The 24,611-nt window shown below is 50.1% G+C and overlaps 8 protein-coding genes across 8 annotated transcripts; 3 read left to right on the forward strand and 5 right to left on the reverse strand.

The window, feature by feature from the left end:
* Positions 1-1,429: 1,429 nt before the first annotated feature.
* CTRU02_206343 (subtilisin-like protease) lies at positions 1,430-2,280 on the reverse strand (the record flags this gene model as incomplete). Its single annotated transcript, XM_036728061.1, has 2 exons — positions 1,430-1,584; positions 1,656-2,280. 2 exons carry the CDS (start codon positions 2,278-2,280, stop codon positions 1,430-1,432), a joined length of 780 nt encoding a protein of 259 aa, XP_036580175.1.
* A 105-nt stretch (positions 2,281-2,385) lies between these two features.
* CTRU02_206344 (FAD binding domain protein) lies at positions 2,386-8,372 on the reverse strand (the record flags this gene model as incomplete). Its single annotated transcript, XM_070204698.1, has 7 exons — positions 2,386-3,609; positions 6,435-6,665; positions 6,723-7,406; positions 7,475-7,658; positions 7,719-7,742; positions 7,800-8,218; positions 8,301-8,372. The coding sequence occupies 7 exons, from the start codon at positions 8,370-8,372 to the stop codon at positions 2,386-2,388; spliced, it is 2,838 nt and encodes a 945-aa protein (XP_070061802.1).
* Positions 8,373-9,194: 822 nt separating this feature from the next.
* On the forward strand, positions 9,195-10,568 carry CTRU02_206345 (C6 finger domain protein; the record flags this gene model as incomplete). Its single annotated transcript, XM_036728058.1, has 1 exon — positions 9,195-10,568. One exon carries the CDS (start codon positions 9,195-9,197, stop codon positions 10,566-10,568), a length of 1,374 nt encoding a protein of 457 aa, XP_036580172.1.
* A 1,368-nt stretch (positions 10,569-11,936) lies between these two features.
* CTRU02_206346 (phosphorylase superfamily protein) lies at positions 11,937-13,136 on the reverse strand (the record flags this gene model as incomplete). The annotated part of the gene is made up of 1 exon (XM_036728057.1): positions 11,937-13,136. One exon carries the CDS (start codon positions 13,134-13,136, stop codon positions 11,937-11,939), a length of 1,200 nt encoding a protein of 399 aa, XP_036580171.1.
* A 236-nt stretch (positions 13,137-13,372) lies between these two features.
* Positions 13,373-16,220, forward strand: CTRU02_206347 (kinesin light chain; the record flags this gene model as incomplete). The annotated part of the gene is made up of 3 exons (XM_036728056.1): positions 13,373-13,475; positions 13,526-13,682; positions 13,730-16,220. 3 exons carry the CDS (start codon positions 13,373-13,375, stop codon positions 16,218-16,220), a joined length of 2,751 nt encoding a protein of 916 aa, XP_036580170.1.
* A 503-nt stretch (positions 16,221-16,723) lies between these two features.
* On the reverse strand, positions 16,724-19,201 carry CTRU02_206348 (heterokaryon incompatibility protein; the record flags this gene model as incomplete). Its single annotated transcript, XM_036728055.2, has 1 exon — positions 16,724-19,201. The coding sequence occupies one exon, from the start codon at positions 19,199-19,201 to the stop codon at positions 16,724-16,726; it is 2,478 nt and encodes an 825-aa protein (XP_036580169.2).
* A 636-nt stretch (positions 19,202-19,837) lies between these two features.
* CTRU02_206349 (t-complex protein 1 subunit eta) lies at positions 19,838-21,678 on the forward strand (the record flags this gene model as incomplete). Its single annotated transcript, XM_036728054.1, has 4 exons — positions 19,838-19,883; positions 19,949-20,115; positions 20,170-20,491; positions 20,540-21,678. 4 exons carry the CDS (start codon positions 19,838-19,840, stop codon positions 21,676-21,678), a joined length of 1,674 nt encoding a protein of 557 aa, XP_036580168.1.
* A 613-nt stretch (positions 21,679-22,291) lies between these two features.
* Positions 22,292-23,959, reverse strand: CTRU02_206350 (acetyltransferase; the record flags this gene model as incomplete). Its single annotated transcript, XM_036728053.1, has 1 exon — positions 22,292-23,959. The coding sequence occupies one exon, from the start codon at positions 23,957-23,959 to the stop codon at positions 22,292-22,294; it is 1,668 nt and encodes a 555-aa protein (XP_036580167.1).
* Between the last annotated feature and the right edge of the window lie 652 nt (positions 23,960-24,611).

The following is a 24,611-nucleotide window of genomic DNA, read 5'->3' on the forward strand; positions in this document are numbered from 1 at the left end:
CAGTTTGCCGTTTGGTTATCAGCGGCTAAGTACGGAGGACGAGACGAAACCAGGCGTTTCCACAAAGTAGATGAGGCGTAAATTCAGAGAAGTATTGAAGGAGAAATCTACAAGTCCATATGTGTCCGTCAAGTGGCGTGGTGACATACCTGGAATCACCTCGCTGCCCACTTACAAACGATGGTTGGCCAGTGTCACGTCATACTTCTAGGCATACGTAGTTCATGTAAGTGGTGTAAGTACGAAACTCGGAAAATGTGTCCGGAAGAGTTAAGTTCGTCATTACCTTTCTCCCTGGGTGACATCTTGTGATCGTTTTCCGACTGCGAAAGTCTAGACGAAATTACGTTTTGGGCTCGAACCTTGATTTCTTGGCCAGTATTCCCAAAACTCAACTCAGCATTTTATGGCCATATTTTTGTTTGCCCGCTCGGCCCTTTGACATTAAACAACTTTGGTTTGATGCCGCACTTTGTCAAAGCGGTTGGATAGTTTTTTTTTGCTAGCTGAAGTATCTTCTCCCCATCATGATGTTAGCTGGACGATTTCTGATGGATCTAGTTGAGCATGGACCGACTTCGTCTAAGTAGCTGTCTACAATCGCATAAATTTCAATCGCCCTGAGAGGAAACGCGCTGTTTTAAGAGGAGTTGCAGAATCTCTTAGAGAGATGGCCAAGGTTTGAGGAAGCGGGCGCGTCTTTAACCGCTTACGGAAAATCTGAGATGAGAGGCTTCGCCAGAACAGATTGAAGCGCCAATTGCATACGTATGGGAAACACTGAAAACGTTTCATTCGAAATTTTGCTTAACCTTTTAGGAGTTGAACAGACACAGAATGATTTGACATACTGGCTAAGGGTTCAGGGTCACTGTGTGGAAGAGTTATAAACAGCAAACGTCTTTCAGTCACAAGCGTACCTTTGTTGTGTATAGATCGTAGCATCGTTTCCATTTAGGAGAACTCGCCGCGGCTTTACTTTGGTAGCAATGTACTAAGTGCCATCACATGGCCCAGCTAGCTGAGAAAGCCGTGGAAACTGTGCAGAAGCAGGATGAATAACCGTAGCATCCACAGAAAGCTATATAAAAACGAAAGAAATGATAACAAAGAAAATAGGCTCTAGATCAAAGCGGAAACTCTAGTAGACAAACGATTGCAAGATGCTCAATAGAAATGTTACCCCATACAGCTTCACGAAGCCAGAGTTTGAGCTTTGGCTGACTTGCCGTTCACTGATATATCTTGTCATCACCACAGTCATTCTTACATTTGCAGGCAACTGCCTTGCAATTTTCTAAATTGTATGAGTAGAATTAATCCTACTGACTTTGGCAGTTGGCAAAGCCGTGCCGACGCGAATGTAGTTACCTCCAGTACTTGGCCAAGCATACCCACCGCCTGAAGGTTGCACAACCTGAGCGAGGCTCTAAAGCGGTGGGCAACCCTTGTCATTATATCTAAAGGGGCATTTGCCCTCTGGGTCAGGCGGCGCTTCACTAACAACTTCTGTGGCGGATTTGTCGAAAAACAGACAGACATCGATGCTATACGTGACCCTGTCTTCCTTGCCAAATGCCCAGGCTATTACAACAAGTTAGCAATCATGTCTTTAACAATGAAATGGATATCGAGTGTTAAGATTAGTTCCTCACATTTGCAGTTGGGGTTCGTTTCGCAAGAACTCCGCGCGTATTCAGCCCCCGAGCAGCCAACTTGTCCTCCTATCATGCCAGGCGCACTATCTGCAGCCTCAGCACCGCATGAGTTGCACCTTAACGGCGTGGTAGCTGTCTCTGTGATTGAGGTAGTTGTCGTTGTGGGAACATCAGCTGCTGGCTTGGAAGGGGCGACGGATGCTGTTGGAGCCGCTGAAGGCGCTGAAACTGCTGATGTAGGCGCATACGAACATGCCTTGCCGAGATCGCGTCTCCTGTCTCGCCGGGCCCGGGTTCCAGTTCCACTGCCTGGGTTGCCGCACTCCTCTGCCAGGTCATGCCCGTTCCACGCGATGGGGGGGTAACCCGCCTCCTTGATGCGCGGGTAGGCGAGGGCGCCCACCATGTCGCGTAACGTCGTAGCAACTTGGCCTGCGGGCAACTCACCGGCGAATTCTGGATGCGACATCCAATACGCTACCATACCGGCGACCTGGGGTGCGGCGAAAGATGTACCCGAGTCCGTTGCAAGGCTGGCCAGGTCGAACACATCAGCACATTTAATGTCAACGCCAATGGCCCATGCTGTCACAAGGTTGCCACGCTGACTCGTAGCAGCCATCTCAAATTTCTGTGTAGCCGAGCCTACTACGATGATAGGCAACTCCTTGGCTAAGATCGCTGGTAACTTGTCGGGGTCTGAGAGGCCTTGCTGCCCAAACTTATTTCAAGCTGCAGCGACAATAGGGATGTCCAGGTTGACAAAAGACTTCAAGACGCTGCGCATCGAGGCAGTGTAAATAGTGTCAGGCGGTCGCATGAGAATCGAAGTTGTTACGACAGCCTTGCCCTTCAGTCCCTTTTGCTTAATCTCGTTGAAGGCGGACTGAAGGCCGCGGAGCAGGCCAAACGCGGTAAAGTCAATACGCACGCCGACCAAGTTTGCGCGTTTTGCCGCTCCAGTTGTCTTGCCGACAGCCTTGGATGCTACGCATGTTCCATGTTGAGTGTCTGGAATGGTGAATTTCTTGTTCCTGGCCACATTCAACTCTCGACGAGTGACTTGCTTGTCGGTTGACTCGAATTCTTCATGATTCAGGACGAACGGGCCTGTATCGACTACATAGATAGTTATACCCTCGCCTGCGAAATCGTCATATCGGTAATTGGGAAGGATATCCTTTTCTTTCGGAGGCGTTGAAAGTGTGCGTAGGTCAAATATGTCGTTGTTGCCAACGGGGCTCTGGGTGACCTCTGCCCGCTTCTGTTGAGAGGCCGTGGGTGCCTGGCTCTCAGCTGCATCTGGGTCGTCGCGTGTAAGAGGATCATTTATCCTAGCTTCAGCAACAACACGGTCAGCTTTAACTTTGGCAAGCTGATCCGGAGTGAGATTTGCACGCCAAACAATGGCAACACCGCTATCGTTGTGAATGATATCAACATTATCTGCTCCGACCAAGCCTGCCAATGTGTTACCGAAACCATCGCCGTCTTCCTTTGTGGTGCCCTCCTTGGCAAAAATGATGTAGTCTGCACTTGTGCCGCTCGGTGCTGCGGATGATGATGACGTCTTGCTTGGGTTCGAACTTGAAATGGGTTCACTGGTTGTGCTTGCTGCTGGTAATTCCGAGCTCACTGGACCGCTCGACTTTGGTCCTGGGGTTGTCTCCGCGTCGGTATCGCGGGACTTCTCCTTGCTTGGGTCTTCTGGGTCATTTGGGTTGTCCGGAATCTGCGGCGCTGTTGACCCGGCGACAGCAACTGCGCCTGCCGCAATGGGTGTCTTGACACCGTTGACTGTGAAGAAACCTCCTATTCCGGCACCGACGACGACAACTCCGGGCAAAACGTCAACATTCTCGCCATTGCTTACAGTAACAGTAGTAGCAGGGGCAGATGACGTCGTTGACGGGGCTGATGATCGAACTGGCGTTGGCGTAATTGATATAAACTGCGATTTGAATGTTGAAGGAGCCGAGCTTGGCTTTTTTGATGGGGGACGAGACGAGGTTGTATTACGCTAAGTGAATTGCTGAGAATGAGTGGTGACTTCTCCGTGAGATTGTTGAGAGTAACACACGGGAACAAGTGCAAAGAAAAGAGTGATCAAGTGAATGTGATACATAACGAAAGGAATGGTTAGAGTATCTAACCTCTGAAATGAATGATGATTCAAGGCTGATGTAAAGACAGGCTTGTCAACGACATGCTGGAATGTTGAGCATCAGCTCGGACACTCAGGTGTTGATATATACGGCATAGATATGTCTTTTGCTCCATCCCCAGAACATGATCTCTCATTCAACTCGAATGACTTGCCCTGACTCACGGTAGTGGAAGGCTGTGACTTAATTAAACTGAAGAAAAAGCAGCGCAAATGTCATAAATCATAGTGATAAGAATGGACTCATGCCGATACTCCTAGGTGAGCTACGTTAATCAGATTTGTCAAAGACTGCAAATCATCTCTGAACGACTCTTTCAATGTCGATCTTTTGTCTTATTGGCCTTAGCCCCCGTCTGAAGTGTAACTAGTGTGCCACAGGATGGGGATGCGCCCTGATTATGGCTGTTTGGGCGGATGCCAGCTCGGCTGTGTTCGTGAGCAACCCGGGGCTGGGTAGTCATCTTTTCATGGATTGGGGACTAGATTACCATGAAATGGATTAAATTGATTATTATAGCCAAGTCCATGTGTGCAATAGATTGAGAGACAGTGCTATTTTCGGGAACTCGAGACATACTTCCTTGGCAGACACACCATTAATGTGTGCAAAGTAGTCGTGCAAAGTCACCTGTAGCGACTAACACGCATCCACATAATGTCGATCATACATTGCGCGACCGCCTCACTATATGTAGGTTTGTTGTAGTGGGTCAGATAGGCAGAGTTAACCCTTATATAAGGTAGTTGGACGCTCTTAAGAAGCTAGCGTCTGTTGCATGAGGGATTGCCGACTTACCCGAGCTCGTCGGCCTCTTCTTCTCTTGATGACGAAAAACTACTGGTTAAACCAACATTTATTCAATCAGTAATAGTCTTTTTATTGCGTATAAGGAGGGAAGTTAGTCAGCTCATACTCTTTGTGGGCGTTGTGTATTTAGAAGGCTTTTTAGAGCTTTGCATCCTCAATGGGCGTAGGCCCAACGCACACTTTGAGGCTCGGCCCTCAACAAGCGTAAGATGAAACCATAACAGACTTTGTTATTCTCGCTCCCGAAAACGAGCCTCATTGTTGCCCCCGCCAAGATCCTCGCAGAAGTCTTTAGACATTTGTAGTATCCTTCTCGATACCTGGTAAAGTATTTAAGTATAGGATCATACCAAAACAGTACATGATTCTGCATAAAATAGTTTGCCAACCCCTGTTACCGTGAAGTCCCGGCAAAGACGGCAGTCCTTCGTAAAGACATTGTCATGCCGCCACCGCCAGGAAGCGAGGCAGAAGTCACTTGGGACATGACTGGTGGTGTCCCTCAACGGCAACAATTTTAATCCTTGAAGCTCGAATTTGAACTGCATGATCTTGGAACGGTGTCTGCAAGCCCAACAAAACTTGCTAGCAACCGACAGCTTATTAAGGCAGTGCTGTCTCTTCAGCGTCTCTAGGCGTAATTTGCAGCAAGAAAACATGGGATATGAATTATTTCTTCCTTTTTTAAGAAGTTCAATCTTAATTTCCGTTTAGTTCGCAACTTTTTGGATGCGAACCTCAAAATTCCACGTCGTGGTTGAAAGTTTATGGTCTCTTGTCGAAGCACAAAACACGACAACCGCAGATTTGACAACATTAGCAGTATAGGCAACTATGGCTACAGTGGTATTAATGAATGATGGTAAAAGTGACTGTGCGATTGACTGTGTAAGTGACAATAGTGCGACTTAATGTATGCGTTGAAATCGCCTGCGCACGTTGGTTCCACTCCGTGTAGACCCAGATCATTCATTGCGCGGAGTATTATGTCGCAGCCAACTTAGTAGTAACTGTGGGTGGAATTTTCATGCGAACTTTTTCGCACGGTAATTACCTCAGGCTTGTTACACATTTTCGATTCATCTGAGTGCCTAGTGAGTGATAAAGCCATCCACTGTGCTCTCCTCAACACGTATCGCACCACCAACATGTTTTTAAGAGGTTGCGAGGCAAGCCACTCGTGCTATTGTTACGGTAGCTGTTCAAACTATCTCTCACATTGCCTGGCATGACTTCCCTTACTCCGCTAACTCATAGGGTAGTACATTATTCATTTGTTTATTTCCAATCTTGGACTTGGGTCCAAAGTCTTTAGGTAATCGGCGCCGGGATATTGTCATATGCTTCCTAAGGCACTCATCCACTGAGGCTGTCTATTCCTAGACGTTGACTATCTTTACAATTACTCAGTAACTACACCTATGGTAGATACATTTCAGCAACGATTTTGTAATTGCTGTGTCCGAAACTACTTTTAACCAAACATTGGTGCCGTGTGGGCAGGGAGGAAGTGAGAAGGCGCTTCTCAGAACTGTGATTTACACTGAAAAGGGCTGATAGTTGTGGCACAGTTTTCCGTCCTCCTGCTGGATCCAATCTTCACTGCCAACGCATTGAGGACACCAAAGCAGACCCTCTGGATCGATCTTCCCTTTGATCTCTCTTAAGCGTCCGTAATTGGTGCCGAAGAAAGACCATTGCCACCCTGGCTCTAGTGAATTCGCCTATTGGGGAAAGAAACTGGATTAGCTCGTGTCTTGACAGGCAAGGACATGGGTACCGATTAAGAAGTGAAACTAACCTCGTTCAAGTATGTGCCAGAGCTGGGATCCAGTCTCTGAAGAGCGTTGAGTTTCTTGTAAGTCATGTTATTGACCGCCTCTGAGACCTTTGATTGCGGTAGTGAGTCTTTCCAAGACTGAGAGACAATGAGGTGAACAACTGAATCGCGCCAAGCCGGGTTCAGAGAGTTGTCGATTGGCTCGTGGCTAATTGTCATTGTCCCTGAAATAGATGGGTTGGACACCCCATCCTATTGGTTCTTTATTAATTCCGGCCTCGCGAATCTCGAGTCTTAAGTTTTACTTACTGTTGGTTCAACTGCCAGTGGGCCAATTTCTTCGAGAACACGGGCCAGTTCTTCCTGTTCCTCCATAACCACTTTTCGAGTAATGAGCCTCGCAGCTGTGATTGCCGTAGACTTTCCCACATTCTCAATAGCGGAGACAGATCCAATAAGATCATAGATATTTGAGACGGGCATTGTAGACACCGATCCAGTCACAGTATCGTTATTTGCGGAAAGAAGCTGTCTGATGGGAGCCACGGCTTTGTCGGCAGTTCCATTACTGGCATTCCAAAGGAACAGAGAACCAGCAACTCCGATCGTCTGGCTGGAGGGTGGCCCCCCCATGGTGTAATATCCTTTGACACCCTGATCCTGAAGTGCAGGCAGCAGCCCATGAAGTTGTGCAACAAACTTCCACCAGGACTTGGTAGAAGTACCATTCTTTGCAGCAATTTCAAATCCCATGAATGTCATTTTCGGTATGGGGTACGCTTTGAGAGTCATGTTGATGATGACGCCGAAGGTGCCACCGCCGCCGCCGCGGATGGCCCAGAAGATATCTTCGTTTTGACAGGCGTTTGCAATTATGAGCTCTCCATTTGGAGTAACGATAGAGGCTTCGAGGATGTTGTCTGCTCCCATGCCATATTCGCCGGTGAGATAGCCATGGCCACCTCCAGTAGCCCATCCCACCACTCCCACGTCCTAAAGCAGCAATCGGTCATTTTAAGCTCATCGAAAAGCACCTTTGAAAAACGAAATGTTGTACTCACTGCGTTAGTTCCTCCAACTGCTACCACATTGTTCTTTTTGGCGAAGTCATAAATCTCACCATCTTGGATACCTGCACCAATTGTGATGGCCATCTGGCTATCCTTCCACGTCATGTTGGCGGAGCAAGATGTAGGCTGGAATACCTGGTGAAATACGGTCTGTTTCATGTTGTGCGTCCATATTCTTACGGAGATTGTTAAAACACAGCTTGTTAAGACTCAGTTTAGGGCGGAGAAAACATACGAGAGGCTGCTGAACCCAAGGTTTCTACAATTGAAGATTAGTGCTGTACCTGGAACTAGGTGGTTGAAGAGACAGCCTTACCTTCCTGAGCCGTTGTGTCCAGTGTTTTTAATGCTGATTCTCAAGTTACGCTTTTTCGCAAATTGAAGTGTCTCGTTCACGTGAGTTGCTTCCGTTGCATTCACGACGAAAGGTGGCAAAGCACCCAACGAACAACCCTTTTTCCCTGCATCAGGATCACCAGCGACGCTGGTTCCATTTGGGTAGATTGGATTACAACTGTTGTTTGACCATGCCGATGGGACACTTGCTGGATCAGAAGAGTGGAAAACGGAGGTAGTCCACTTAGAGAGAACTGTGTTGCAGGCTTGTTCATCATAGTTCGGTTCGGAGGGATAACAGACAGAGGCGGGTGGAATGGTACGAATGAGCCTCCCAGAAATCGTCTCATTGAAGTCATTCCACTCGGACGCCGAAGGCCAGCAAGGATCTAACGAAGACTAGCATACGATTAGCATTTGGTGTTTTGGGACTTTTTGGGGCCAACAAAGGATGTAGATTCAGAATGCCAACATGACTTACACACTTGCAAACGTCCCCCAGGGCCGTATGGCCCATGAGTAAGAGGGAGACAAAGGTTAAAGTGAATGACATCTTGAAAAAGAATCAAAAGACTGGCAGTGTTGAAGCAGGAAGGGGAGGAGATAGTATTGTTGCTTTCCTGTCCAGCTCGTGTGGCCAGAGCAAGTCTAAGCTGGATGGTTCCTATCTTATATTCTTCAATGGCTCCAGTGGCAAGAACATGGTTCTCCGGAAGCACGGCCTACCCATACCTTGGTAGCGGCATATCAGGTTGTGGGTGGTGACGGATTCGTCAGTGTATTCAATCCCTGGATATCAAGTCCCAGTCGAGGTGCTCGATGGCATGCAAAGGCCACCAGGCCATCCCGGCTACTACCGATCCAGAATGGATACCAAAGGTGATCTCATAATTAAAGCGTACTACTGACTCTCCGAAAATACGGCAATTACACGAGTGATCGTCTTTAGACCCATCGGCTCTTATTTTGTGAGCAATGGGCAGTGAAGAAGCGACTAGGATTTAGACCAACTGCATAGAATGGGCTTGAGCAGTCGGAGAGTACAGAAACGGAAATTTTTGGGTCTGGCAGTTGCACTAAAGTCGGGTTGCGTAACCACGCCTTGTTGTTGACTACATACCCTTGCTTTGCTCAATTATTAGGTATCCCTGTTTTGGGAGGAGGCTTATTTTGTTTGATGTATTTAACCTATCGTGTGCCAAGCAGTCTCGCATCCTAGCATTCTATCCGCGCATTTCTCGTTTACAACATCGCCACGACTCTTGCTGACGCTTGGTCTTCCAACTCGACTCCTTTCGTTGCTTGTCCAGACGTGCCGCTTGTCTCCTTGGAAAGCAGCCATACCTGATTTCCTAAGAACCCATTACCTCTCCAAATGAGCTCACCTGAAAGCAGAAACAAGCATCGGCGGTCCCACCGAAAGTCCAGGCTGGGCTGTCAACAGTGCAAAAGGAGGAAGATCAAATGCGATGAAGCCAGACCTTCCTGTCTCAATTGTGTCCGCAGGGATGAAGACTGCAGCTTCGCACTCGAGCCTGAGGACCGAGGGTCGCGATCTGAAGGTTGCAGTTGCAAATGCTTGGGATGTCACCCCAGTAGCAGCAATGCCAACCAACGTCATGATTTGTCCTCGACGAATTCTCCCGACACACAGATGGATCAAGTAGGTTGCAACAGCAAAACGCTCGAAATGAGAGAAACGCTGCTTGAACAGTCCGCAAAACTAGATGCCATGTCTCGACGACTTACTTCTATGGAAAATCTTATCCTTCAATCCAGCCGACCCGAAACATCGCAGCCTGCCTTGAGCTACACTGATATGGAGCTGCTCCATCATTTCTTCTCCATGACCGTACCTACAGTAGCGATGGACGACCAAGCATATGAGTTCTGGAGCATTCGCTTGCCAGAAATTGGGTTTGCACATCCACACGTGTTGCACCTGATGCTCGCATTTGCTGCGCTGCACAAAGCTCGACTTTATCCGTACCAACGCGACAGCCTAGTTATCCAATCTCAACGGCATTACAATTTGGGGGTCAGAGGATCTACTGAAATGCTCAAGGACATCAACGATGACAACTATGAGTTTGTGCACGCATCGGCTACTCTGATCGGCCTCATCAACCTTGCGATAGGTCCTCGGCCAGGGGAATACATCGCGTTCAGCGAATGCAACGATATCAGCTTCTTAAGCTTACTGCGAGGGGTGCGGGCTATTAGGAGCCACAAAGAACATTTGTCGACAGCGGATAGTGTGTCCTCTGGGTCGTTCAACCCAATGACTCCACAAACACCATCCGCGGAGGCTCAGTTACTGTACGATTGTAAAGTTCATTTACGTCACATCCGTCGGCTTATTCGAGAAATACCTGACCTAAAGCTTCAAAGCTCGTACCTCGTAGCTTTAGAGGATCTGGAACAATTCTTCCTCCGGGCGCATGGTGCTTCCCCTGAAGCACCTAATGCCTTAGTACAAATCGACACAGCCCATCGCGCAACCCCTTTAGGCTGGCTTTACCGAATTTCAGACGATTTTCTATCGCAAATACAGATAAAGCACCCTCTGGCTTTAGCAATGCTCTATTTATTCTGTGTAGTTTTGAAAGAATTGGAACTAGGGTGGCCCGCAGAGGGTTGGGCAGAGCACATAATGTCTGGCATCTGGGAATCTATAAGGATGGAAGACAGGCATTTGATCCGATGGCCGATGAACAGAATGAAATGGGAACCAGTGGAGAGACAATGAATATCAGTTTGAATCAGTTTGATACTTATAGTTGTTCTGCTGCGATTGCCATGGGCTACTACTGCGCGTGTCATACTCTAATCAGCTCCTGTCAAGCCAGAAATGCCTTGAATCAGTAGAAATCAGTACACACGTAGTATGAATCTCTTGGGACTAAGGTATGTGTGGGTGGCAGGCCTCGCCGGCCCGTCACGTGGGCTGACGGCCGCCACCACTGGTCTTAGCCAGCCTCCACAGCCCTCTAGCCAGTTAGTTAGTTCTTCCAACCAACAACACCACTTTTCCCATTCTGAGCGTTCTGTGCTGGTTTCGCCCACAGTATGTTACCCTTGCTTGACTAGGTAACCCGCATGTTCCGGCTAGAGACGGCGTATTTTCGTATTCTATGCGAGAATACGATTCACATCGGTCCGGCCGCCACGGGGTTTCTGTTTTAGGAAGCCCGACTACTTACCAACAAGGATGTTCCCTTACCACCAGCAAGAGCATAATCAACTCGGAGAACAATATTCAACACTTAACCGCCTAAACTACAGACAACATAAACCCTTTTCATGTTTCTGCCTGCTTCTCAAATCATGGATCTCTCATTGCCCCAGCTACCATGGCCAATTTTACATCACAATAATCTCGAGAAACTACCCTACGGCCAACAAAACACTTGTGACTACTGTAAGGGTGAAGACCCTATAGTCTCATTGTTGCCATAGCCGGAACTCTGGGTTGAAGTGGTTCCGCCGTCGGCGAGACTGCCGTTTGCCGGCTGCCCACAGACGGGTATAAGTCTCGCGACCACTTCAGCCAGCCCTTCTACTAGATCTCCTCCCAGTCATGACACAGGAATATACACCAGTTCCACACCTTTGAAAAGTATACACCATTTTACGGGCTAAGATACCCTGTGATCCCAGCACTATAGACCTCACATCGGGTCAACAATGTCACCAGGATCTCAAAGAAGAGTGGTCAAAACAGTGGTTTCAAAAGTGGAAGTAACAGTAGAAATTGGCTAGATCCGGCGGTGCCAGAGCTTAATTTGGATTCATCGCTTTAACCATCACTCCCGCCAATCTTGCCGTATTAACATTCAGTCAAGACGTTCTGGCCACACTCACAATTGCTTTCACAGTCGCTACTGCTGTGGCCCGCTTCCAGTTACCATAAGGTTCAACAGGTCAATGGTTGCTAAATGAGTTTCGCCGCTACTACGCAAACTGACTGTTGGCGTAAGGTAGCCAGCCTACAGACACATTGCGCACCGGACTTCTAACATGGAAAACCGGAGAAGTGGGCCCCACCCGACTATGGCGACCGTCTCCGCCCTGAACGGCTGCCACACCAGGCGCCGCGCCGTTTACAAGCAACCCGTCAATTGCCAAAGTTCATGTTCGTGACTCCTCCGCTCGTGTGTTGCCCTGCAACCACATATTTTCCTGTGATGGCCCCGTTGAAGATTGGACCCTGGCTGCCGGAGGGCGTGGTCGTTGCCTCTCTGCTATTGTGATCGACTGCGTCTCTGTCCGTTCGGATGTAGCGTGCCAGGAGGGCTTTCATCACAGATGCGGCTGTTGCAGCGGCGTATGTCTGCCACTTCTTGTTCTTGTGACTGTCCGCGTAGTCACAGACGCCCTTGACGACGATGCATGGCACTTCATCCCACACACCGGCCCCTTCCATTTCAAAGGCAATAACGTTTAGCTCCTGAGCGATCCTATCGCGATCTGCGCCAGACTTCATCACCGTATCGCCTGATGCAATGCTGCCAATGTGGATCTCGAACTCCTGGCTGTCGCCGCCTGTGCCATTTCTCTCCAACTCGTCCATCTCATCGAGTCTTTCTCGTCGCTCCAGCTCAGCTATGTCGCAATGGAGCTCGTCGCACGATGAGGCCCGAGCCGTCTCGCAAACTTGCAAGCCGCAGCCGCAATCAGTTCTTTCATGATGCATGTGCACATATTTCGGCTTGAAAAGCTTGTCTTCGGACGAAGGGGGACGTTTATATTTTGCGGAACGTCGTTTCTTTGCCGCTTTCTTCTGGATCTGGTCGAGGAATAGCGAAGCTGCCAGCTGAAGACGTTCACGCACAAGGTTTGTCTGCGTTGTAGCCAGCAGAGATCGGATGTCTTTGTTTGGTCGCCCAAGATTGTCATCCACGGTATCCTTTCGGATGAACCTGTCTGTATATTGTCGCCCGAAATCATACTGAACGACCGTCTTACTGATCACGACGTCGCCCAGAATGATCTCATTTTCAGTCCCTAGGCCGGGGACTCCACCACAAATCCCTGTCAAAAGGGCCAGCCTTAGGCCTGTGTAGCTGGATCGCAGGCTTGCCGCAGCACTCGCCGCATTAACCTTACCCATACCTGACAGGAGTGCGAGGACGACATTATAATGTCCAATTCGGCCGGTCGTATAGGTGTTTGTGTCGCCCTGGGCTCTTCCGTACTTGTCGTCTTCTTCGTCCCAGAATTCGTCGAAAGCAAGCGCCACAGCATCGTACTCTAGGGGCAGAGCACACACTACTGCGATTTCAAAACCGTCACGGCTGGTAGGACGCATGGCCATTATGATGATGTATAGTCAGTAGAAAAGATGACTGAACGAAAAAGTGAGAGGGGATCTGTTGGAACGATGAGGCTGAGGGGTGTAAACACGTGTTGGCTGCCCCTGTTGGCCGAGCTGCAGCCTGATTTCCCCCGCTTTGTCGACACTCGTTGATGTCTGCTTCGACAAGGGCAAACTTGTAGAACATCTTTACTGCCACCTGTACCCAGGTAGTCGCTCACCTTTTGGGCATCAATATGGAAACGCAACAGACATTCGGATCGACGGCTGGACATATCGCGTTTCCCGGCGCGCACGTCGAAACCGGTGGAACGTTAAATGTGACAGTTTCCAACAGTCGTAAGTAGACCGCTGCCCCGCCTCTCGAAGACAAACTTATAATGTCCTAGGCCCGCCACCGACGGTTGCCCGACCCCATTTCGTGGTTCCTTTCAAGCAAAATAAGGAAGTCATTGATCGCCCAGATATTTTTGTCAAACTCGACGACCTGCTCCCGCCCGTTGACGAATACCAATGTGCGGCGCTCTGGGGTCTTGGTGGGTCTGGGTAAGCTATCGCGCCTTTGTGAAAGGAAATAGGACTGATCGTGATAGCAAAACCCAAATAGCACTCGAGTTTGCCTACCGCCGTTTCTACGACAACAAATGCCCCGTTTACTGGGTCCACGCAGACAACGAAGCGACGTTCACGCAAGGCTATGAAGTGCTTGCAAGACTAGCTGGTGTGACTGACAAGCAAGGCCAGGAGCTACTAGTGGCTGTGCGCGAGTGGATAGAGGCGCAAGAATCTTGGCTTCTCGTCGTCGACAACGCAGATGATCTCAGCATCTTCGGTGTTGGATCAAACATGTCAATTACTCGGAAATCGAGTGGTGAAGCCTGTTTGAATGACTACATACCACAGGCGCCTTACGGCACGGTGCTCTGGACAAGCCGTGACAAGAGGATTGTGGATATTGTGGGCTCTCGCCAGGCAATTGAGGTCAGCCGTATGACAGTTAAAGAGGCTACTGCACTATTTGAGGCCTCGAGTAACGAAAACATTGCAGTTGAGGATAAGCTCACCGTCTCTGAGTTGTTGATACAACTAGACCACCTTCCCCTTGCCGTTTCTCAAGCTGCTGCATACATCCGCCGAACATCTACACCAGTTTCAGAATACCTCTCGAGGCTGCGGGAAGGTAAAAAGAGGTGGAGACTTTTGCAGAGATCAGAACACGATCGGCATCGTCGACGCGAAGTCCCAAACAGCATCCTGGAAACATGGACCATTTCGATGGAACATTTGAAGCGGGAGAACGGCGCTGCATACCGGATTCTTCTTGTTCTTGCGTATGTTCATAACCAAAATATTCCGGAAAGTCTTATTCGGGCTGCCGCTCTGGAAGACTGCAGAGACGACACAAACGACACAGACGACACAGACGACACAGACGATGCGGACGACGCGGACGACGCGGACGAAGATGATGATAGCGAAATCTCCACCGACGACAGTTCATATGCAGAAAGTGAAACTGACTCGGATGACAACAACGATGCGTTTACTGACGCATTAACTCGTCTGAGAGAGTTCTCCTTTCTATCTCCACAGAAACAGGGATCCGAGTTGGCTGAAAAGACGTACAAGATGCACAAACTTGTCCAGGATGCAGCACGGTATAGCATGAACCAGAAAGGACGCTTACATGAGGCCGCTCGATATGCCAAGGAAGCACTCAATCTTGTGCTATTTCTTTTTCCGCCAAGCCAGCCTGGCAAATGGGAGAAGACTGAATTATGGCTTCCCCATGCATTGCAGGTCAGTGACTGGGCCGAATTATGCAAAGCTGGCACAGATTCAGAGACAGTGAACCTGTTAAGTCAAGTTTCAGGTTTTCTACTTGACCGCGGGCGATGGAGAGAGAAAGAAACGGTGGATACGAAGGCGTATGCATTAAGCAAGCGAGCACAGGGTGATGGACACCCGGTCACTTTAGAAACCATGCATAATCTGGGAATCACATACTCTAGCCAAGGGCGATATAGTGAGGCAGAAAAGATCATTAGAGAAGTACTAAAGCTACGCCAGGAGATTCTCAGCGAGAGACACCCAGATACTCTCGCCAGTATGGCTAGTCTTGCAGCAACATACCATAGCCAGGGGCGGTATAGCGAAGCAGAAGAGATCAAGAGAGAAGCACTAACGCTATATCAAGAGGTCCTAGGCGAGAGGCACCCAGATACTCTCGCTAGTATAGCTAGTCTTGCAGCAACATACCATAGCCAGGGGCGGTATAGCGAAGCAGAAGAGATTAGGAGAGAAGTACTAAAGCTATATCAAGAGGTCCTAGGCGAGAGGCACCCAGGCACTATTAATAATATAGCTAGCCTTGCAGTAGTATACCATAGCCAGGGGCGGTATAACGAGGCAGGAGAAATCAAGAGAGAAGCACTAAAGCTATATCAAGAGGTCCTAGGCGAGAAGCACCCAGAGACTCTCGCTTGTATAGCTGATCTTGCAGCAACATACCATAGCCAGGAGCGGTATAGCGAAGCAGAAGAGATCAAGAGAGAAGCACTAAAGCTATATCAAGAGGTCCTAGGCGAGAGGCACCCAGAGACTCTCGCTAGTATAGCTAGTCTTGCAGCAACATACTATAGCCAAGGGCGGTATAGCGAAGCAGAAGTGCTCGAGAGAGAAGCACTAAAGCTACGTCAAGAGGTTCTAGGCGAGAGACACCTAGATACTATTACTAGTATGACTGGCCTTGCAGTAATATACCATAGCCAGGGGCGGTATAGCGAAGCAGAAGTGCTCGAGAGAGAAGCACTAAAGCTACGTCAAGAGGTTCTAGGCGAGAGACACCTAGATACTATTACTAGTATGACTGGCCTTGCAGTAATATACCATAGCCAGGGGCGGTATAGCGAAGCAGAAGTGCTCGAGAGAGAAGCACTAAAGCTACGTCAAGAGGTTCTAGGCGAGAGACACCTAGACAATATTACTAGTATGACTGGCCTTGCAGTAATATACCATAGCCAGGGGCGGTATAGCGAAGCAGAAGAGATCTTGAGAGAAGCAATAGAGCTACGTCAAGAGTGAGGGCTGAAATGTCAGGGTGAGATTGTTGGGATCACAGGGGCACCCCTAAAGTGGGATAATTTCTTGAGGGGAAAACTGACGTATTATCTTGTGTCTTTTGTACTTTTTGTAGGAAGAAGTTTCAGCAGAAATGCTGGAGGAAAGGGGCGCGGAACTTATAGCTGTCTGGCGGACTTCCCGTCACGTAGGCAGCCAGGGTCGCCGGCAGACCTGCCGGCGACGGAGCCACTTCAACCCGGAGTTCTGGCTACTTCAACAGAGATATATCCAGTTTGGTTACGCTTCAACTGGGTATCAAGCAGGCGAGAGGTTAATAAGCTGTGAAATATAGCATGGCAAGTGATGCGAATGAACAGTAAATCCTCCCACTCTTGGATAACCAAGACAGCTGTCGATTATGACCAAGAGTTCTACTCTTCATGGGCATGACTGACAAGTGGCTAGCATATACCTAGAACACCAAATATTGGATTACAACTCCCATTACAATAATTAGACTGAATTCAATAAAGAATAAATTCCTCCCTATGACTACTCCAAGCCTGTCGCAGTTGCTGTTGTAGCATATCCCTTGAACCTATGTATTCCGAGTTGCTTCCACGGACGCTATCTCCTTGCCCCCGGTGCATGATTCCTTCAACGTAACAAGTTCCTACCATTGCCATGATCCGTTTTTTCAGTCTTTTCCGCAGTATGTATGGCATCAAGCCGCCTTCCAGGATGCATACTTCGTCGCCCGCGCGCATGGCTTCCGGACCCAAGCCAACAAGTCCTCTCGAGGTCACAAACAGGCGACAGCCGCCCGCCACGGCTCTGATGGTATCTTCAATCCATCGTTTATCTTCAGACCAAAGTCTCACGGAATGATCTGAATCGAATTCACCTCTTGGACTAAAGTCTCGGGTAAAAGTGAAAAGTCGAACTCCTCCTTGCGCAGAATATGTGCTGTCATCAGCCGCGGGATGACTACAGCACCACATCGCCAATTTCTCTTTTGACCTCAGGTCCCAGAACGTATGATCTCTTATTATTTTGATGTAAATGCTCAGTTCTGTGTCTTCTTTGAGCGCTGCTATCCAAGAAATAAGGTTGTCTTCAAAGTCAGCTTCAAACAAATTGATAAGCCTGGGGTCGTAGTAACGTGTATTCGGCAGGTGTTCCATAGCATGCCTCAACGCCCAATATGAGGCTTGTCTCATTTGATCTGTGCTAAGAATACTAGGAGCTTTGTAACCATCGGGTCCGCTCTCAGTTCGTATTGAAGAGCAGAGAGCGCACGCCAGAATCTCCATTAGGGGCTTGCGGTGTAATAATTCCCCCCCTTGAACGAGCTGCCAGCACTTTGAGATGGTTTGGAGTATGACTTCTGGTAGATTGGACAGGTCACTCATGATTGGGTCGCTGATGTCCTCTATCAACCCGCAAGAAATCCCATTGAGGTTTAAGGCGAGGCGTAGTTGTTCTTCGATATCTACCTCCATTACAGAAGTGCCTGTGCTTGTGGCATAAATGGAAAGGACTGGTAGGCGGTGCGTTGTTTCCCACCTTAGGTCAACATCAACCTCTCCATTAGCCAAACGCTCGTAGTGCTGTTGGGGTGAGACAACGTCTTCTTTGATGACACCATCAACGGCATGGAAATGCCGGAACATGGCACCACTGGTGTTGAAAACTTGAAATAGTTCCCCGTGAAAGCGTACACGTTGCTGACTGAAGCCAGGTATAGGGTTATCCGACGACCAATCAGGGACCCAAGAAGGAATGTCTTTTCTTGATTTGGCAAGCAAGTCGGACGTTGTCACCCACATGAGGCCGGTTTGTTTGAAGATCTCGTAAGCCACTTGTGAGAACAGATTGCTTACGCTAATTTCGTAGTCTGTATCAATGTTCAAGTCAACATGGCTGAATAGTGTCTCTCTTTTGAGATCCTTTGCAAGACGAAGGAGTGCGTATATCTTATCTCGTGGTTCGGATGACCTTCTGTCGCGGAAGTTCCTCAGGAGCCACAAAAGAGAGCTGTTGGTTGCAACGGAGGATGTGCGGAAAGAGCCTCGAAACCGGAAGAAATCAATCGCGTCTGCTTTCTCTGCCATATAGGATACCACCTTCATGAACTCAAAGGGCTTCGGAGAGGACGAGTCTAGGAATTCGCGAGCCCCTTGTACGATTACCCTGAAGGGAATAGAAGCACGGCCATATAGAATGGTCAGTTTTTTGGCGACACAAGCTTCCTGCACAACCCACATGCGATTCCACCAGTCACTGACTGCAAATACCCTCATCCTCTCGGAAATTTGCTGCAGTCGGTGTTCATCAGCCGGACTCTCCCTTTTCGGGAACCACTGATTCGCAGAGTATGTCTCTTCTCCCTCTTGTTGAGGCTTTTTGGTGTTGAAAAAACTCTCGTGTAACGCTGCGGAAATGAGGCTGTAAAGGCAAATGATCTCGTCTTGCTCTGACAACGATCCCGGTGGTGAGCGCTTCCACAGGTCAATGGATCTTTCGATTAGAGGTATGTCGCTCTGATCTCCAGCAAAGGTAATTGGAGATAATTTGCCCAACTTTTCAAAACGACGAGTGTAGTCTTTGAGACTGCGGTCCAAGCCATCGCCCACACATGCAACAACTTCAATAGCTGAGCTGAAAATGTCATGCATGAGTCCAACTTGGTGACCCTTTTCGACAGCATCATTTTGGTTGATGCATATAGAATCGATCCATATTACAACGGGCTTCGTCTTTTGACGAATCGCACGCAAGGCCCTGTCCAGATTAAAGGTTATGTGTTTAACTTCGCCGTTGACAATGATTTGATTCGATCTTTTAGTACTGCCCCAAGCATATGACAAGGCAATATACCGCCATGTCTGATCGGCCAAGTGCAACTGTGCCTCAAGGTCATCCAGCCAATCTCCAGGTAAAAGTCGAAGAAGCCGGATCTCATCATCCTGCAGTATGTCGCGATACTTGAAGGTTGACATGGCCATTTGGGCATGAGGCTCAATTCCACCTGCGATTATGGTGCCAACAGACATGAAAAAGGCATTTAGAAGTACACGTAGGCTTTATTAAGCTAGGCAGCGGCTGAGAAGCCTTTGAAGGTCAGCCTGCAGTTCATGGTGTTGCTGATTGGTAGGGCCAACACGCTGCAGCAGTAACGCAGCCATCTCAGTCAGGCATATTTAGTTTTGGATTGTGAAAAAAAAAAAAAATTGCCAAGTAATAGTTTACAGGCCTCACTTCAGCAATTGTTCCATGACTATACTCTTCTGTACTGCGCCTGTTGAAAGAGGGAAGCTCTTCCTGGCTGATTAACCGTAGTTGAGAGGGATGTTGAAAAGAGCAGGCACGAATGTGGGGTTCAGCAGGCAGACCTGACCAGGGTAGGAAATACCCCTCCTCAATTACATAAGCTTTATCAGGTAAGGCAACAAGACAGGCTGGTCCGTGCCCGGGGGGCATCACGAAAGGCTGCAATAATTTTTTGGAGCTCCAGAAGCTTCTTGGGCCACGAACAGTTGAACTACAGCCTCCCCACGACGACACACGAACCCCGCCATATCCCTCGTTACGAACACTTGGGCGCTGTACTCGTCGTCTCACACTAATACTTCAAGATGTCGTTCGGAGGCCAGACCCCGACTATTATCGTCCTGAAAGAGGGTGCGTTACCCCACCGCCTTCTCCTTGCTGGCCCTGGAACCATGATTGACGAGTCTGTTGCGCAGGAACCGATACCTCTCAGGGCAAGGGTCAGATTGTTTCCAACATCAACGCATGTTTGGCTGTTCAGGCCACGATCAAGTCTACTCTCGGTCCCTATGGAGGCGACCTTTTGATGGTCGATGCCAACGGCAGGCAGACCATTACCAACGATGGTGCTACCGTCATGAAGGTCAGGATGACACAGGCAGACTGTCGACCACAAGGGATGTTAACGTGATTCTAGCTCCTCGACATTATTCACCCCGCAGCCCGTATTCTCGTCGACATTGCGAGATCACAAGATGCCGAAGTTGGCGACGGCACAACATCCGTGGTGGTTCTGGCTGGAGAGATCCTCAAGGAGATTAAGGAGCACGTCGAGCAGGGTGTCAGCTCCCAGGTCATCGTCAAGGGCCTGAGAAGGGCGTCGATGATGGCTGTCAACAAGATTAAGGAGATCGCAGTCGACACCAACGAGGGTAACAGAAGGGAAACGCTCGGCAAGCTCGCCGCTACTGCCATGACGAGCAAGCTGATTAAGCGCAACACTGAGTTCTTCACAAAGAGTACGTCAAATCACTCCCTTGAAGCCTTTTGATTCTAACCTTCCATAGTGGTCGTCGATGCCGTCCTGTCCCTCGACCAAGATGACCTGAACGAGAAGTTGATCGGCGTCAAGAAGATTCCCGGCGGTTCCCTTACCGACTCCCTCTTCGTCAATGGTGTCGCTTTCAAGAAGACTTTCTCCTACGCCGGTTTCGAGCAACAACCCAAGTCTTTCCAGAAGCCCAAGATTGTGTGCCTGAACGTCGAGTTGGAGCTGAAGGCCGAGAAGGACAACGCCGAGGTCCGTGTCGAGCAGGTGTCGGATTACCAGGCTGTTGTCGATGCGGAGTGGCAGATTATCTACAAGAAGTTGGAGGCTATCTACAAGACCGGCGCGAAGGTGGTCCTGAGCAAGCTGCCCATTGGTGACTTGGCCACCCAGTACTTCGCGGACCGCGACATCTTCTGCGCTGGCCGCGTTGCATCTGAGGATATGGAGCGTGTGGTTCAGGCTACTGGCGCAACTGTCCAGTCAACATGCTCTGATATCCTGGCGGAGCACCTCGGTACCTGCGGCAGCTTTGAGGAGCGCCAGATTGGTGGCGAGCGCTTCAACTTCTTCGAGGGCTGCCCTGAGGCCAAGACCTGCACGTTGGTTCTCCGTGGTGGTGCGGAGCAGTTCATTGCTGAGGTCGAGCGATCTCTGCACGACGCCATTATGATCGTCAAGCGCGCGATCAAGAACCACACCATCGTCGGTGGTGGTGGTGCCGCCGAGATGGAGATCTCTGCCTACCTCCACAGCTTCGCCGACAAGAACATTCCTCACAAGCAACAAGCTATCATCAAGAGTTTCGCCAAGGCTCTTGAGGTCATCCCGCGCCAGCTCTGCGACAACGCCGGCTTCGACGCGACTGACATTCTCAACAAGCTGCGTGTGGAGCACCGCAAGGGCAACACCTGGGCTGGTGTTGACTTCACCAACGAGGGCGTTGCCGACATGATGGAGCGCTTCGTCTGGGAGCCGGCGCTGGTCAAGATCAACGCCATCCAGGCGGCTACCGAGGCCAGTTGCCTCATCCTCGGCGTCGACGAGACGATCCGCAACGAGGAGAGCGCGGCGCCCCAGGCCCCAGGCCAGCAGCTGCCTCCTGGCGCGGCTCAGCGTGCTCTGAGAGGCAGAGGACGGGGCATGCCTCGTCGGTAAAGTAGTCATGACCGGAAAATGAAGGGAAAAAGGAAAATAAAGGAATTGATGAATGGCGTCTGTATGATACCTAGAATGGCCCTCAGGGGTCTTGGCTTCCAAAAGTCCAAATAGACTGGGTCATTTGTCGTCTGTCAAAACGTTTAAGTTACTTTGATTGAAAGCTAAGCCGAGTCAAGAAGTGATCGGTGAGCCTTGGCAGTTGTTGCTCCTGGGTGAGATAAAAATGCAGTGCAAGGCGCCAGTAGAAGGCCTCCTGCTTCTGCAGCCATCAGGCGCCATGTCGTTGGCCAACATGACTATGGCTTGATAATCTCTAATGCTGCACTAAGACGTTCCAGGCTACTATTATTTCCTCACGCAGGTTCATCTATGCATGATGGAATGAGTTGAGCAAGGTAGGTAAGCCACAACTCCATAACACTTGAAACGTATCAACAACCATTCAGTTTTACGGCCCACAGTAGACAAACTAAAGTGTGTGTGTCTAATGGTTCATCTTTTGACTGCCGATGCTTGCCTACAAGGTATGAAATGAGAAAAGAAAACCAAAATGCCGCCCCCAACCCGCCAACCAACGCCAAACAGCAAAACAAAAACAATCCGCCATCCTTCATGTTCCAGAGTACCCCATGGCGTACATTTCTTTGTCTCTCTCTTTATCCACCATCGGCTCGTCGACATCCTCTTCCTCCTCGTCCCCTTGCTCTATCAACATGTCCAGGTCTCGGTCCACGGCAGCTGCCTCCTCCGGCGTCTCCTCCGCCTCCGTCGCGTTCAACAAGGCTTGGAAGTCTGTGTGGTGCGGGTGATAGTGGTTGTAAGGGTCGTGAGTAGTTGTTGCGGGTCCGATAATTTGAGGGTCGATGGGCTGATATGATTCGTCTTGTAACATGGGATTATGATGTGGATGCCGGGGTAACGGGGAGGCTGAAGGGTCTCGGAGAGTGTGTGACGGTGGTATTGATGCGACCTCTGTATACGGCGAGGACCGCGGTGAAGAAAGTGACGGGAGATGATGGGATTGAAGTGCAAGAACAGGGCTGGTAGTGGTGTCGACGTTTGTGGCGGGCGGTGTCGACGTTGAAGAATTATTCGATAACGAGTGATTCGAAAGAGAATTGTTTGAAATAGCAGCATTGCTTTTATTCGAGGACGAAGCGGCGGCGGCGGCGGCGGCAGCAGCAGCAGCAGCAGCAGCCGCAGCCGCCCTACCCCTCGCACCTCCGTTCCCGCCAGGCGCAGGCATCTTCCCCAGCTCCTTACACTCGGTGCAGTTGCGGATGACATCGCTGACGGTCTCCTTGATGCGGCTCCAGTGGTACTTTTCGGCGATGGTGGCCGTGGTCTTGTTGATGCCGCCGTGCTGGGCGACGTGGACCTCGCGGGCGATCTCGTACTGGCGGCGCGGGTCCGGGACGACCTCCTTGTCCTTGAGCATCAACCGGTCGCCGTCGAGGAGTTTATAGTGCGTCGCGGCGCTGCGGAGCCTGGATTTCTCGGCGCGGTCAGCCCCGGCCGGGTACTTGCCGTACTTGAGGTAGAACTTGATCTTGTCGAAACGCTCTTCACTCACGAGTTCCTCGGTCTCGCCGGGTACGAGGTCGCGCCCGTATATGATGGCGTCGATGAGCTGGCCGGGGTGCGACTTGAGGTTGCCGCAGCCCTTGACGCGGCCGATGCGCTTGAAGCCCAGCGCGTCCCAAATCTTGCACGACGCTACGTTGGTCTCGTACACGAGGTTGAACACCGAGTACGTGTACCCCAGCTTCGGCGCCCAGTCGATGTAGCACTCGCCCATGAGGCGGCCCACGCCGCGGTTTCGCGAGGCGTCGGTGACTAGAAAACCGGCGTTGCACACGTGGCTGCTGCGACCCGGGTAGTTTGGCTTGATGTAGACGCTGCCGAGACACTCGCGGGACCAGTCCATGTCGTCGGAGAGGTCGGAGCGCTCGATGTTGCCGAGGAGCATGATGGCGCCGAAGTTCTGGAACCAGTAGGCGCCGAACTTGTCTGCGGGCATGGGGTCAGTCATCGGGTAGGTGTCGCCGCCCTCGATTTCCTTGTTGAGCTGGTCGCTGAGGTAGCGGACGAGGGATTGGGGCACTTCATGGCGGGAGGCGAATGGGATGATTGTCGCGACGGTCTGGCGGTCCCTGAGCGTCACTTGACGGGGGACGATGTCGGCCGGTAGTTCGGGCTTGTTCGGGTCCGGATACGGCGGCGCCCCGGAGACGCGGTAGATTGTGGGGCTCGCCGGATCATCTAGCATGGCCGGCATCTTGACTGACTCGTCGGCGGATTTCGACTCCGCAGGGGCCTCTCTCTAAACGATGTAAGTTGAGTGAGGGGAGGGGTTATAGCGAGAGTGAGAGTGAGAGTGAGAGCCCTTGCAATCTGGCCGTTTGCCCCTTTCTCAACACAACAAGTAGGCTCTAACCGACTTGATGCTAGAAAAGTCACAAGCGACAAATGAGTTAGTTAACATTTCACATGGTGGTACGGTATGTAGCAAGAAAGCAGCAGTCGACATGGTGGTCTGCCCCCCCTCTTCCCCCCTCATCCTGCGTGTTGCGTTGTCTCTTCTCTCCCTTTTCTCCCCTTCCTTGTCTCTTCTCTCTCTCGCTCTACTTTCTTCTTCTCTCCTTTTGTCTCTCTCGGACCATTCTTGGTCCATCTAAATAAGGAAAATGCAACATGATTTGTAAGGAAAAGGCTGCAAAGTAAGCCTACCGAAAATCTGTGGATGCGTGCCGCCGAAAAAGCGAGGTCAAGACCGACTGGTTGTCGGGGGGCCACCAATAAAACGACCTCGGCTCAAACGCCGATTCGCGAAACCAAATAATTGTTTGTCCAGAGGGGTGGCTTGCCGCTGGCTGCACTTGGTTATGATATGCGCGGTGCGCGCGTGCGTGCACGTTTGCCTGCTGCCA

Source organism: Colletotrichum truncatum, assembly GCF_014235925.2.
Source record: "Colletotrichum truncatum strain CMES1059 chromosome Unknown Contig_0003, whole genome shotgun sequence".
Classification (NCBI taxonomy): domain Eukaryota; kingdom Fungi; phylum Ascomycota; class Sordariomycetes; order Glomerellales; family Glomerellaceae; genus Colletotrichum; species Colletotrichum truncatum.